The sequence below is a fragment of the Dreissena polymorpha genome, chromosome 7, assembly GCF_020536995.1.
Source record: "Dreissena polymorpha isolate Duluth1 chromosome 7, UMN_Dpol_1.0, whole genome shotgun sequence".
Taxonomy (NCBI): domain Eukaryota; kingdom Metazoa; phylum Mollusca; class Bivalvia; order Myida; family Dreissenidae; genus Dreissena; species Dreissena polymorpha.
In genome coordinates, this window is record NC_068361.1 from 12,677,989 (window position 1) to 12,693,837 (window position 15,849).

The 15,849-nt window shown below is 40.4% G+C and overlaps 2 protein-coding genes and 1 long non-coding RNA gene across 14 annotated transcripts in view; 1 reads left to right on the top strand and 2 right to left on the bottom strand.

Moving 5' to 3' along the window:
• LOC127837159 (uncharacterized) overlaps positions 1-15,849 on the bottom strand; it is a 915,490-nt gene that overhangs the window by 136,714 nt on the left and 762,927 nt on the right. The gene's annotated exons all lie outside the window — the stretch shown is intronic.
• On the top strand, positions 3,650-7,488 carry LOC127837160 (G patch domain-containing protein 8-like). 2 transcript variants are annotated; one of them, XM_052364073.1, is made up of 2 exons: positions 3,650-5,132; positions 5,448-7,488. In XM_052364073.1, exons 1-2 carry the CDS (start codon positions 4,456-4,458, stop codon positions 6,472-6,474), a joined length of 1,704 nt encoding a protein of 567 aa, XP_052220033.1. In that variant the 5' UTR covers positions 3,650-4,455; the 3' UTR covers positions 6,475-7,488. The 2 variants fall into 2 exon arrangements, with proteins under 2 accessions (XP_052220033.1, XP_052220032.1); XM_052364072.1 differs by having other exon boundaries at positions 3,650-3,782; positions 4,012-7,488.
• LOC127837176 (uncharacterized) lies at positions 12,128-14,563 on the bottom strand. The gene is made up of 4 exons (XR_008029160.1): positions 14,405-14,563; positions 13,940-14,004; positions 12,528-12,571; positions 12,128-12,224 (listed from the first exon to the last, which is right to left on the bottom strand). It is a non-coding gene; the product is annotated as an uncharacterized LOC127837176 (long non-coding RNA).

Below are 15,849 nucleotides of genomic sequence, written 5' to 3' on the forward strand. Positions count from 1 at the left end.
TCAAAGAAAACTGGGCTAAATGCATTTGCGTAAAGTGTCGTCCCAAAGTAGCCTGTGGAGTCCTCACATACAAATCAGAGACGACACTTTACGCCTAGACTGGATTTACGTTTAGAAAAGGCTTCATTTAAACGACAAATTATATCAAGCGATATGTGCTTTTACGTACATTCATTTAGCCCAGTTTTCCAAGAACGCGACTCAATTGAGACTTTTTAAAATTTCGACTTCTATGTTTTTTTACGCGACGGACGATATTTTTCGCGATACACGAAGCGACGCGCGAGAATGTACCGAGAAATATCGCCCTTGTGTAGGTAGCCCAAAAGGCGATATATCGTGTTAAATATATCGTGCGTCGCCGCGACTGTCGCGCAAAATATCGTGTATCGCTTCGTGTGTCGTGTGTCGCCCTTGATGAAAAAAAGGCGAGATTATAGATGGCACTATCCGGATTCCGGAGTTCAGAAGTGGTGGCTGTCTTGTAGAGACTCTTTGTCTAGTAGTTACGCACTGACGTCACAACCAATAAAACACCGGGCTCTTGAGGGGCTTGAGGATAGGGTGGCTACTGAAAATATTAATTTATGCGAGTACTTTAAAGGCCTAAACACAAATCTATAAGGCGATTTCGGTCATCATTCCACGTGGGTGAGTGTGGGTGTCTTACTGTCATCGATCATCGATTTTTGACAAGCGCTGGTCAAGAAAACTTAACAACACTATTTATATAATACATGCAAATGAACACGATTGGAATTGGGTGTTTCGTCAAAGCTTTATGTTTCGCAATTGCTTTTTCATTTCTTTGAAATAATTTTGATTTCTAACGAAAGTCAAGTGTTAAATTATTACAGCTATGTAAAAATACTGTCTCAACTAAGTGTAAATATGTTTTAACGAAAAACAATTACAATTGTACCTGAAATGGAACGTTATGTAACGGAACATTTAATAATGAGGGGAAATTGTGTGACTATTTGTATGAGTTTTTCTCCCGATAAAATGTTTAAAATTATGTTATATTATAATAAAGTTCAGTTATTGTTAGCAGATAAGATATGAGTCGCGGTCTGAGAAAACTGGGCAAATACGTGTGCGTAAAGTGTCATCCCAGATTAGCCTGTGCAGTCCGCACAGGCTAATCAGGGACGACACTTTCCGCGTTTATGGTATTTTTAGATTCAAGGAAGTCCTTCCTGACCAAAATTCAAGTTTGGGCGGAAAGTGTCTTCCCTGATTAGCCTGTGCGGACGGCTCAGGATAATCTGGGATGACACTTTACGCAGATGCGTTAAGCCTAGTTTTCTCAGAACAAGGCTCATATTTTCATCGTTTTGTTATGTTAGTGTAGTCTTCGCATTATTTTCCTACATGTACCTGTTAGACCCCGAAATTGCACGGCCTACCAGCGTTCTATTCTATCACCGAGGACACGGTGAACGAACTTACCCTAGCAACCTTCAACATCACCGATAGAGACAACACAACCTGGACAACGCAGACTTTTAACAGCGGCTCTAACCTGGATGTGGAATTGGAGCACGAAGGCTTCCGTCGTTAGTAATGTTCGGGTGTGGCATTGGACTTAGAAGGCTTTTGTAGTAAGTAATGTTCGGGTGTGGCATTGGATTTAGAAGGCTTCCATAGTAAGTAATGTTCGGGTGTGGCATTGGAGTTAGATGGCTTCGATAGTAAGTTATGTTCGGGTATGGCATTGGAGTTAGAAGGCTTCCGTAGTAAGTAATGTTCGGGTGTAGCATTGTAGTAAGTTGGTTACCGTAGTATGAACTGCTCTAAAGGTCGTTTTGGCGTAGTGGATATGGTATCCGCCAAGCGACCCGGAAGTCACGGGTTCGATCCCAACACTAAGTGCGTTCTATAGATATCCCCAAATAGATATAAAGTACAGGTTCTACCCAGGAATTCAATATGTTCATTGAGCCCATGTCTTTCGATTCAATCGAGCATATATTAATAAAACGAAGGCACGGTTCCCGTTTATCAATGATTTACTGGTACAATACAGAATGAAATAAAAGAAAATAAGTTTTTATTATTTTCATGAAAAATATTAAATAACACAAATCTTTTAAGTAAAGACCTTACACTTATAAACTTAATGTAAAATATTATAGCTGATATAAGTGCATCGGCCTATCTACTAATCGAGACAATTTAATGAATTAAACATGTTTTTAAAATCTTTCTGCCAGTTTAATTAAAAAAATAATTGTTATACAAACAATGGGTGTTCATATAACTTCAGCTTGATTTGCCTAACACGTGCGTCCCTGGGACGAAATCAAACGCAGTGCTTTATGCGCCGTTTTCCAGAACGAGGTCCTAATTTGTAAGCCATCATATGTCAACTCTGCTTGCCTCTTCTTAAAAAAAGTCCATATTTGTATTCCATTATATGTGAACGATGCTTGTCTCTTCTTAAAGGAGGTCCATATTTGTATGTTATTATATGTGAACGATGCTTCTTAAAGATGCTTTTTCTGCAGGAACCGCCCGGAATATAGTCATTTATAAAGACAATAAGCATATCATGACGTACTCTGGGAACGACGAGTTGTTTATGAAAATGTTGTTTACGGACGGAACTGAAGCCACTCTCCAGGGTCACTTCATGCTCTACGTGGCCAAAAACAGCAAACCGAAGTTTACAAACCTTAACAGTAAGTACCTGTGTCACAGTCAGCGAGTCGATGGACGTACTGTTTAATCATCTGAGCCGTGACAAGGGGATTTCATGCATGTGCGTAAAGCGTCGTCCCAGATTAGCCTGTGTAGTCCGCTATCAGGGACAACGCTTTACGCCGAAACTGGAGGCCGTTTTATCAACAGATCTTAGCGTGATCTTACGTAAGATTCGTAGGATTTTGTCGTACGCTTATCGTAAGTACTGCGTACCGTTTTATCAAAGAAATCGCAGCTAAGATGTCGTAAGATTTGTGCTTAAAGCTACGACTGGGTAAGACCACTCTTAGCGTTCGTAAACCTTCGTAAACATGGCGGCCGCACGCGCTTTAAACGTTGGTCAACCAAGAGAGATGAGAATGTTTCGAGAAAGAAAGGATTTAGCGATCTCCGTGATGGAGAAATATTGATACTATTGGACGTATTTATGTTTGATAACGTTAAATATGTTCGTTATATCATTCTCTGCATTAAACGTCCAAGGGAAATGAAATTTGTGATGTTTGGACAATTAATTCGTTAAATAGGTAAGTATTTAGTCATCTTTATTCAATTTTTATCAAAACAAATGTTTTATGGTTTCTTTTGAAGTAAAACAGTTCATTTGTCATTAAATATTGAATGTTAACGGGTGAACTAGCATTCGGATATTTCACATTTCGGACGCTGCTATACAAGTTAGATCTGGATCTGATATGCCTTTTGCGCGAAAAGTTTTGAAGTTTTTTCTATCTAATGAATAATAAATAATGCACTGTATAATGTCTGCAATATCTGCCCCAACGATTATAAGTCATAAACTTTGCAATCCCAACATTTAAATATCAATGCTCTGTCAATGTTGTGGCTGACCTGCTGGACTGTTGTGTGTGACCTGGCGGAAGCGCGTTGGGAGCATGCGCAGTGAGACGAGGCGCCGAGCAAATAAAGACGATCTGTGAAATTACCTGTTATATTTAAATCATTAAAGTGTTGTTATATCCTTATCAGTCTGTGTTGTCAGTACGCGGAAAGTGAAATAAGAGTATGTACATCATTGGCGACGAGGTTAATTGCGGAAAACACCGGGATTCAGGGTAAACAACGACTTTAAACTTTTGCCAGTTTGGCAAACACGTGTTTTTGCAACCGTGGGTTTCACTGCGTAGATCGTATAGAGAACATTTGTCGGTAGAGAACGATCAGTTACAACTAGTTATAGGCAAATTTGAGCCAGTTTGGCATAATAAATTTGTTTGAGACGGTTATTTCCTAAAAAATAACGATTGTTGCTGTGACGTCACGTGTTTATGCGTATCTATTCAGGTGCACTAGAACTATCGCAGTTTGCGGTGGTACACAGGGGTGCTGCGCAGTTTGTGCAAGGAATCTTCTAGCCATCGCAGGTTGCGGAGGTGCACAGAGGTGTTGCAGTTTGCAACAAGGGGCTCTACTACAGTGATAAGAAGGAGGGAGGTGCTTGGAACGCGGCTGCTCATATACGTCTAACCAGTTTGGTTGGTATGTATAGTATGGTGGGCTTTTGTTGCCATTAATTAATTGGACAAGAGAACATTTGCTAACATTGTTATTAAAAATAAAATAAAAAATAATAAATAAAAACTTGGTTTTAATACATTGTTTATACTATTTTGGTAACTTCAGATTGAAACTAAAGAGTACAATATATACATAACACAACTCTGTATCGTTTAATTAGACTTGCAACACACCCGTGCTTGTTTCATCTAGTTGTTAAAATAATTAAAAATGGTTGTTCGAATTAATACTGCATCAGAGGCAGAGTTACGTGCAATTCCGGGGGTGGGACAAAAGACTGCAAAGGTTATTGTTCGATTAAGGGAAAAATATGGGACTATGACACCAAAGTTATTGTCATTAGCATTGGGAAGAACTGTCCCCAGCCATGTGCTGCAGCTTGTGGAGTTTCCAGAGGCAGAGCAGGATTTCAGTTTAGTCGTTTCAGATGACCTTAGCGAGCAGTTTGCAGAGGTTGAGCAGTTTGCTCTCTCACTACCAGCAAGTGTACAGGTCCAGTCCCCAGGTACAGCCAAGCTGGATGTTGCAGCAAGGCTTAAAAGCACATGCGCTGCCACCAAATTAGAGAAAGGCCAGCAGCAAGTCGAACAGAAGCCTAATCTGAAAAATGTTGACACTTTGCAGCCGAAGAAAGATGACAAACCATGTAAGCCCTTGGAGCGACAAAGCGGTGCGAGATTCAAGAAACACGAGACTAGTGACTCCGAGGGTCATTCACCGGTGCGAGCGGAGAAATGGCGTAAAGCTAAAAAATCCAGGACATCTGGCCATTTAAGGCGTCGCCATTCCCATGATAGTTTATCAAGGGAAGACGACGACAGCGACTGCGATGACAGACGGTCGGTTCGCAAACATACCCGCCAAAGTCATGCTCCATCTGGTGGGAGGTCAAAGCGCAGGAACCACTCCAGCGACTCAAGTTCAAGATCGGGGTCGAGACACGGTGGTAAAGCAAGGAGGAGTCATGATAGTTTATCAAGGGAAGACGCCAGCAGCGGCTCCGGAAATGACTGTGATGACAAACGGTCATTACGCAAGCGCGATGAAAGGCAGTCCAAAGGTAAAAAATACAGGACATCTGGCCATGTTAGGTATCGCCGTTCCCATGATAGTTTATCAAGGGAAGACGACGACAGCGACTGCGATGACAGACGGCCGGTTCGCAAACATACCCGCCAAAGTCATGCTCCATCCGGTGGGAGGTCAAAGCGCAGGAACCACTCCAGCGACTCAAGTTCAAGATCGGGGTCGAGACACAGTGGTAAAGCAAGGAGGAGTCATCGTCATGGGCATGGTCGCCGTAGGTCAAGGTCATCAGGATCCAGGTTCTACTATCGGTCGACTTCAGAATCTGGTAGTTTATCGGAGGATGATTACCACTCTAGAGTCCATGGTGATCCCAAGAAGATGCCGAAGAACCTACGGTATGATGGACGTACCAGTTGGCTGTCATTCAAACAGAAGTTTGACAGCTACAGAAAGGTGTACAAATGGTCTGACCATGAATGCCGGGATTACCTCAACTGGTGCTTAGAAGGAAAGGCTCTGGACTACTTTACCATTGAGACGCGCATGGGAGAAAGTTTTTCTTTCCGTGACATTATGAGAAAGATGGAAGGGCGCTTTGGTTCCAAGGAACTACCCGAAAACAGTAGAGCCAAATTCCAGCAGGCTACACAGCAGCCGGGGGAATCCTTAGAAGATTGGGCGGATAGAGTGTTAACTCTGGCAACGCCTGCTTTTAGGGACCTTCCAGATCAGTTTGGTCAACGGGAGGCAGTTTCTAGGTTCTGTCAAGGTTGTATTGACAGGGAAGCGGGAAAGCACGCCTGCTTCGAACGACCACGAACGATTCAACATGCTCTTGATCTGGTACGACATCATCAGTATGTTTCGCAAGTGGTTGATGGCAAGAAGGTCAGGAAATATGACCAAGAAGTCACAGTCAATGCAGTTCAGTCCCCGGCAGACGTGAGAATGGAGAGTCTGGAAAAGGCGATTGAGCAGTTAACTTGTAAGTTTGAAGCTAGTTTAGCATCAAACAGTTCAACAAGTAACAAGGACAGGAAGTTCCCACAGAAGACCTTTAGATGTTTTCATTGTAATGGCAGGGGCCATATGAAAAGAGACTGTAGGGAGTATCAGGAATCCCTTAAACAAAAGTCTGGAGGTCAAGTGGTTGAAAGGAGTCCACAGAAGCCTTTAAACTCCAAGGGGCCGGTGGCGTAGGCCAGGCACCGCAGCCCGATGTAGGACGAGGCCATTTGTTAGCGCCGGTTGAAGTGCAGCAGGAGACTTCATCTGGATTGGCGGCTGAAAAAGGAGACAAATCCGGATCAGCAAGTGGAGGGGAGACGATAGCAGTCAAGGTCGTGACGGCAGGGTCGTCTTATGTGAATATGTTGGTGGGAGACCGGCAGGTTAGGGCTCGGGTAGACTCTGGAGCGGATATATCCATACTGTCTTCAGAAGTTTATGACCGGTTAAAGCGGAAACCAGGCAAGGTCAAGGATATCAACATGCAGCTTGCTGATAAGAATTCTATTCTGAAGGGATTTGTGACACAGCCTATCCATGTACAGCTGGGAAAACAGTCTTCCAGGGAAGGGATATGCGTTGCGCCAATCAGCGATGAGATGTTGCTGGGACATGACCTGCTGCGGCACTTCAAGGCATTGATTGATTTGCACACAGACTGCCTATTGGTCAATGGCGAAAGTATACCTTTAAACACAACATTTAGGGACAAACCGGTGGTTGCAAGGATCATCATGTCTAAAAGAACAGTGGTACCGCCAAATTCAGTGGTCAGGGTCCCCTGTAAACTGGAGGGAACGTTGGGGGCATATTACATTGAACCAGTGAACAACTTGCAGGTATTGGTGCCAAAAGTTGTTCGGGATGCTAATGAAGTCCCAGTAGTGTGTTTTGTGAACCCAACTGACCAGTTTAAGACTATCAAGAAAAACGTGGTAGTGGGGAACGCCTATGAATTTGAAGAGGTTCTTCAGGAAGGCGATTTCCAAGCAACGACAGATGATGGCATCAAGATACATCCAGTAGCTGAAGTAGACCACCGTTTAACAGCGGAATATAATAGAAATCCGTTGGGATTGTCCTGTGCCGGGTCGACCAGTCAATCCAGAGAACCGGAGACCGTGGCAGGTTGCCAGGTGGAGTCGGTTTGGCAGAAAAGGTCGACCAGAGAACCGGAGACGGTGGCAGGTTGCCAGGTGGGGTCAGATCAGCTGAAAAGGTCGCTGAGTAAAACCAGAGAACCGGAGACCGTGGCAGGTTGCCATGGTGAGTCGGAACAGCAAAAGAAGGAAAAAGTTGTTCCTGTCCATCTGCAGGAAGTGTACAAAGCGTCGATAGGGAAGTTGACGGATGAACAAGCCGGAGCACTCGCCAAGTTACTATGCAACTACGCAGATGTGTTTGCAAGAGATGAGTTCGATTTAGGAAGTTTCACCGCCATTGAACACACTATAGATACGGGTGAGGCCAAACCGATCAAACAAAGAATGCGGCGAACCCCAGCATGTTTTGCAGGGGAGGAAGAGGCTCATTTGAAGAAAATGTTAGATGCGGGCGTCATCCAGGAAAGTTCTTCGGAGTGGGCATCAGCACCGGTGTTAATAAGAAAACGTGATGGGTCGGTCCGGTGGTGTATCGATTACAGAGCGCTGAATAATGTCACTGTGAAAGATACGTTTCCTTTGCCTCTGGTTGAGGACTGTCTCGATGCGTTGGCCGGAAACATCTGGTTCTCCAAGTTGGATGCAAATGCCGCCTATTGGCAGGTGCAAATCAGCCCGGAGGACAGGAAGAAGACTGCGTTCATAACAAAATATGGACTTTTCCAACATGTGCGCATGGGTTTTGGGTTGACAAATGCCCCCGCCACTTTTGCAAGGGTTGTTAACCTTATAGTGCGTGGGTTGACATGGAAAACGGTCTTAGCCTTCCTCGACGATGTACTGGTCCTGGGAAAGACGTTTGATGAACATTTGAAAAACCTAGCGGATGCTCTATCCCGTTTCCGTCTGCATGGTTTAAAGCTTAAACCGAAGAAGTGTATTTTCTTCCAACCGAAGGTCGAGTTCCTTGGACGCATTATTAATGGAAAAGATATGGCTCTGTCGGAAAAAGACATTCAAACGGTTGCAGATTGGCCAATCCCAAATTGCTCAAAAGACGTTGAACGGTTTTTGGGATTTGTGAACTATCACCGGTCATTTATTCAAGACTTTGCTAGTTTAGCACAGCCCTTGTATGCACTGACCGGCAGGAACCTGTTCAAATGGGGTGAAGATCAGCAAAAGACATTTGAGATGTTACGGGGTGCCATGATCAAGGCGCCTGTATTAGGTCTTCCGAATCACCAAGACCCATATATCCTTGATACTGACGCGTCCAACACAGCCATTGGTGGCGTACTCAGTCAAGTTCAAGGCGGTGTGGAAAAAGTGATTGCCTACAGTAGTTTCTCACTGACATCTGAACAGAGAAGATATTGCACCACCAGAAAAGAGCTTCTTAGCATTGTACGGTTTACTAGGCAGTTCAGATATTACCTGTTAGGTAAAGTCTTTACTGTCCGAAGTGATCATTCAAGTCTTACATGGCTATTGCGCTTCAAAGAGCCACAAGGACAGTTGGCCCGTTGGATGGAAGAATTGGCACAGTACCACATGATCGTGCAACACCGACCTGGAAAAAATCATGGAAATGCTGACGCGTTATCACGTCTTCCAGACACATTGAGTCCATGTCCTTCGTATCTTGCAGGAATAATACCTGCCGACTTGCCTTGTGGTGGTTGTCACTACTGTGCCCGTGCACATGATCAGTGGGCTGCATTCACAGAAGACGTCGACGACGCCATTGGCCTAGTAGAGCAGGGCAGTTTCCAAACGAGGGGTGACCAAACAATGTCAGAACATGAACAATCAGTTCGCATCGAAGGAGCAGTTTGCTCAAGTACACCGTCGGATGGCACGGAAGTGGAGAACGTTCAGTCAGTTTATGACGTTTCCAATAGACAAGAGACAGCTGATCAGCTAGGATCATATCCCTGGGATCCTGGGGGGCGAGACGATCACTCATTCATGCCAGGTGGTGGCAACAAGAATCCAGCAGAAGCCTGTAACCAGGGCAATGTAGTTTCGAACCATGACTTTCCCAAATGTCAGTTTGACAATTCTAGAACTATGGAAATAGGGCAAAGTAACGCGGCTTTCCAGATTTGTGCTTTCACACCCGAAGTGATTTTCTGTGCAAGTGTAAGTGTAAGATCACCTGAAGAGTCACAGGGCGATAATGCATGTTGTTGAAAATTTCACCCCGGAGCAAGTGGCCGCTGTAGTCAGCATGCCTGAGGATCTTCTCCTTATTGAAACAGACGCCCCTTACTTTACGAGGCCCCATATGAGGTTTTCGGCGCCAGCGGAAGTTGGGGATGTGGCGGCGATGTTGGCGGGACTTCGAGGGGTGACGACGCAGCATATCCTGGAGATCACTACAAGAAACGCCGTCAACCTGTTTGGTGAGATCCCCACAGGGCAGGTTGCCCTGTAGATTAACCCTAGTAATTGATGGTCCTCAACGTATGCCAGTTTGGCGATCCAGGATGGGCACGAACAACAACACCCAGCAGATGGCCGACTATTACCTGCGGCGGAGGTACCGGGTTCCGGGAAGCGGCTCCAACAATAAAGACGGGGGGAGTGTTGTGGCTGACCTGCTGGACTGTTGTGTGTGACCTGGCGGAAGCGCGTTGGGAGCATGCGCAGTGAGACGAGGCGCCGAGCAAATAAAGACGATCTGTGAAATTACCTGTTATATTTAAATCATTAAAGTGTTGTTATATCCTTATCAGTCTGTGTTGTCAGTACGCGGAAAGTGAAATAAGAGTATGTACATCATCAATATTAAATTTATGAATTGTACAGTAATATATACAGTAGCTGAGCAACATATATCTCACACTGCACGGTGAGATGCAAGGTAGCAAAGTTATATTCTGATCTAGTTACGCTCTTGCCAAATGACAATGTCACTTGTCAGTCAGAAGTGGCTTAACTAATAGTGTTAAATCATAAAACATGTGAATTAAAATGATGCCCCAATCATTCAACAAAGTTAGTGAAACACATTTCACATATTAAAGTATAGTTTATTTGCAGGTTCATTGAGATTGTGTCAAAATATTTTTTACATCAATGCATTGCACATTACTAAAATATAATGTGTTTAATGTGCATACATAATTTTACTTTTAATTTCTTTCAACAACATAAAAGATTCAATTATATTTCTGTATGTGTGTACACACTGTATCAACACATAAAATATGCATATCAATGTTAAATTTATAATTTAAATGAATTTAACATTGCGTTATGATTTTTCCAACTTAAACTTAGCTTATTATGAATTTGTTATAAGACTTTTCTGGAATAAAACTACAAGAGACACCTTCTGGGGGGCTCTGGCTATCAACAATAGGTACAACAATGCCCAGTCAAGTGTACTGTGGTTGATAGGGCTTTTGGACTGCCAAAGAGTAGATTTAGGTATGTAAACTTACTACATGTATGTTTATTTAGTTCAAAACAGTTAAACACATTCAGTTAATCAACATAAGACACCATTTAATAAGCACAAAATAAATCTCCCCACAAAATATTGGATAAAAAGTGTGATGCTTTATGCCTTTAATAATCTTTAGAGCATAATTGTAATCGTCACATCTACATCATAACAACTTAGTAAACGTACACCGTGGAAAGCCGTAAGAATTGCACCTGTTCGTTCTCTGTGTCTGTCTGTTCATCTGTGGATAGATTTTGCATAACAGCAACTGTTGAATGACCTTAATGTGTTAATGAATTGTAGCTGTACACAAATGTGTAATTAAATTTGTTTTGTTATTTGTTTTCAAGTTTTGAGCATATGTACACAAGGTGTTTGTACTGAAGAAATTTGTCTTTTAATGACTGATGGACTTGTTTGTGTAGCTCAACGTGACATGGGGGCATCAGTGAAGGTGACACATGTAGTAAAAAAACATTTGATACAGATTTTAAAGTTGCTTTCATATGCACGTGCATGTGTTGATAAAAATGGATGCCATAAATTATTGCAAATTTTGTTTTATGAATTTATTTCTTTACCCATTTTAGTCTTAAATTTAATTATTATCTGAAGATGTAAATCAATTAAATAAAATGCATAATAATCATTAGTTTTGATAATAAATTGGATATTGTAATTAAATCACTAGTTAATATTGATTGTTATTCTCTATTGACACGTGTCTACATAAAACTGGCGGTTGTTTATTCATGAGACTCGATGAGTGCTGTCAAGCAGTGGCTGCATGAATGCGTCTGCACAACTTATGCATAGATTAGCAGGTTCCACTGCCTGAACAACTTACTTAGGCACAAGAAGTGGATGACGTTGTGCACAGTCCACAACAGGACCAAAATGCAGCTTATATGGACAACACATCATTAACTTTTTTATGTAGTTGCTATTTTATGCTCACATGTGCACGAAGTGCTATAGGTGAGTCATTGTGGTCAGTCTATGTTCGGCGACATGTGTTAATATTCAATATTTGACTCTTTGTTGATGAAAGATGGTCATTATGTTTCTGCTAATGATACAAAATAACTTAATAAGTTAATGATTTCTTGTCTATGAGCTGCTGCATTTCGGTCAAGTGTGGTCAACATCTTTGTAAGTGTGGATATTGACAATTTCTGCCATTCTTTTTTGGATTTTTTTCATTAAAGACACCCTTTTTACAATATTCATTTATGCAATGCGTACGATGATTATATGTTTCCTTTATAGTATAACAAAGTGAAAATAAATTCTACTCCTTTATTTAATTATCTTTGTAACATAACAATACAGGGTTTTCTCCAACAACTCTACAGCTAGGGAACAATGAAGTGGAACACTATCTGAAAATGAAATACATTTTATGTTAATAAAATTTGTATTTGTGAGACAAGTGATGAAATAAAAGGTTAACATTGTAACATAAAGAGATGTGGTTTCTGTTTGTTCTTTAAAGAGCATGTACTGTGTATACTGCACATCAGACAAGGTTCTGTTGGAACTAATAGTTTCATATAAAAAATTCTTGAGAATGAATTGTATCATTTATGTTAAGATGGATTGTTGATTCATTATAACACATTCATGATCTACACTTCATAAGTTAATCTTTAATTTTCATGGAACTCACATCTATTTTTTCTTACCGGCTCAAATGACTGGGCCTCACATGCGCTGTTTCGCGGATTTCCTATAATGATTATATATGAATGAATATGACTCGTAAAATAACATAAGTAATCCAATATGTTATTTTAGCTTATGTATACTCGTTAATTTATTTTCTACAAGTCCATGTAAAAAATTATAACTTTTTTGTATTTACTAAAAAAAATTAATATTCAATTGATTTTTACAATTGGTATTGTGAAATGTGATTAACCTTTTTTATGCTCCCCCAAAATTTATTTTGGGGGGAGCATATAGTCGCCGCTTCGTCAGTCCATGCGTTTGTCTGTCCGTCCGTCCACAATGTTTGTCCGGGCTATTTCTCAGAAACTAATGACCGGAATTCAATGAAACTTTAAGCTTCACTACCAAGAGGAGATGTGCATATTATCAGCGGGTTCTGGTCGGATGATTTAGTACAGAGTTATGGCCCTTTGAAATTTTCCATTAACTGTACATATAGTGAAATTCTTGTCCGGGCTATTTCTCAGCAACTAATGACCGGAATTCAATGAAACTTTATGGAAAGCTTCACGACCAAGAGGAGATGTGCATATTATCAGCGGATTCTGGTCATATGATATTTTACAGAGTTATGGCCCTTTGAAATTGTCTATAAAAAATTATTGTCCCCCCCAACTACTGTGACCTCAAAACGTTTCCTTTTATCTGAATATATAGTGCAATATTGTGACAAAAAACAACTTTGGGGAGCATCAACCGTCTCCGACGGTTTCTTGTTTTTAAATAACATGTATTTAATAAATCACCATAATAACTTTATATATGAGTTGCGCTCTGAGAAAATGGGGTTTAATGCATGTGCGTAAAGTGTCGTCCCAGATTCGCCTGTGCAGTCTGCACAGGCCAATCAGGGACGACACTTTCCGCTTGTATTATATGTTTCGTTTTAAGAAAGACTCTTCTTAGCAAAAATTCAGTTTAGGCAGAAAGTTGTCCCTGATAAGCCAGTGCGGACTGCACATGCTAATCTGGTATGACACTTTATGCACATGCATTAAACCCCCTTTTCACAGAGCGGGACTCATATGCAAGTATGCCCAATGTTTTTATTGTGGTATTTTGCGAAATTACTTCTATCTAACGATAAATATTTATTAATAAATATGGACAATCGATCTTTATGAGCTGTCATACATACAAACATGTACATTCAATGACAAAGATATTTTGATTTATGCATTTATTACAATTTGAAATGTATCTGTAACCAAGTAACTTAATAAATAACGATATTTATGTCACATAATTAATTTGTGATTATGATAACGTTGTTAAACCTTATTTATTGTATGTGTTTTGTAACATTGACACACCTACACGAATAAATGTGCTAACTTTATACTGTGTACTTGATTAATTATCTTACCAACTTTTGTTCAACTGATGTGATGGATGAGATCTCATCATTTACACATGGTTGTTGTTGTGCGTCTGAAAAGAAAGTACAAAGTGTTCAAATTCAAACATTCCACAGTTGAACGAAAAAAGTGATGAATGGATACCAAAAACCTAAATATAAGAAATAAATATGTTAAATATATGTCATAATATGTTAAAAAATATTTACATACATGAACTGGACTGGAATGTGTCAATAGAAAACAGCAAACACACAATACACAACAATTATTATTCCTAATGATTATTCCGTGCAAATTCATTAGAAATGTTTTTATGTATAATTCAAAGTACAAAATTAACCTTTTGCTCCCAGTCTAACTTTCATTTTTAAAATCTTACATGTGACTGACCTTGTGAATTTTTTAATAATCATTTTGTGGTAAGAGTAAGTTAGTAAGTAAGGGTCATGAGATTTCATTTGTTAATATACCTTAAAGTCCGTCCATTTCTTGATAACTTTGTCTATCTTGGGGCTACACAATCAAATGCTGTTCACTCTGAAATTGAGTGATAGTTTTCAGGTTTGTGTTTACAATTGAAAATTAATTCTAAAGCTATGTACACTGGGTAATAAAGTAAATTCTATGCCAAAAATAAATATACAGTAGGCAACCGTATATACCATCGCGGAGGTGTAGTGGATGAGGTGTCCGCCTAGTGATCGGGAGTTCGTGGGTTCGCTCCCTACTCGAGGAGCATTCTCATTATAAGTACGAAGTAGAAGAAGAAGTACGAAAACAAATATATAGCGAAAGAAGCGGAAATGTGTAAGATTAGAATGTTTCTTGAAAAGAGAGATACATTTACTCTAAAAACAAACATAAAAAATAAATTGTTTTCTTCAAATGCGGGGCATAGAAATAATGTATTGATTGATACTCGAATACTCTTCTGCCAAAAACATTAGATATAAACACACAATAACGATTTGTCATTTTAAAGGCTGAGAGTTCCAAACGCCGGAAAATATGATTTCGTTATAACAGTACTTGCAACTAGAATTTAGATGCATAAAACATTTCGATTCTTTGGTGTAAAATAACGATATGAATTTAATAAAAACTCAGTATCAATTACGAGACAAATTGACAGACATAAACGCTACAATATTTGAAGACATAATTCATGATATCCCTACATTTAGCACTACTATTAGTAAATCATAACTATCATTAACTACTTGCCTCTGTTTACGTTGTCGGCCATCTTGCTTTTTTGACATTCACGCGGGAAATCGTGTGAGGTTTTTTGACTGGTTCGCGATTTTCCAGATCGTACGCTTAACTAAAATCTTAGCTGCGACTCGATACTTACGACGGCGTTCATAAAACGGGTATTAGCGGATCGTAAATGAAATCGTAAGTCAAGGATTTAAGATAAGATCCGCTAAGATAAGATCTGTTGATAAAACGGCCTCCAGCATTTTTGCTAAGAAGAGACTTCCTTTTATCGAAAAATGTTATACACGCGGAAATTGTCGGATTGCACAGGCTATTTTGCGACGATACATTACGTACATGCTTAAAACCCTTTGTTCACAGAGCACGGCCCATTTATATTCGTCGGCATGCATTTTTAAAACAGACATATTTCATTGGCACGTGAATTAGTAGATTTCATTGGCACGTGAATAAGTAGATTTCATTGGCACGGGAATACATAGATTTCCAATTTGGAAAAAATTTTTTTTGCTTCGATCATGTTTTGATGTGATTTTGTTAAATTCGACCAACTTAACGACAATTAACGTCCTTTGAATAATTTTCATTTTTACAGTATTTACTTTGAATGCTGAGGATACGTGCGTATCAGTGTGTGATTAAAAATTAGTACACATAAATCAGTACCTTACAATCCAAGTTTGTCTCTTGCTAA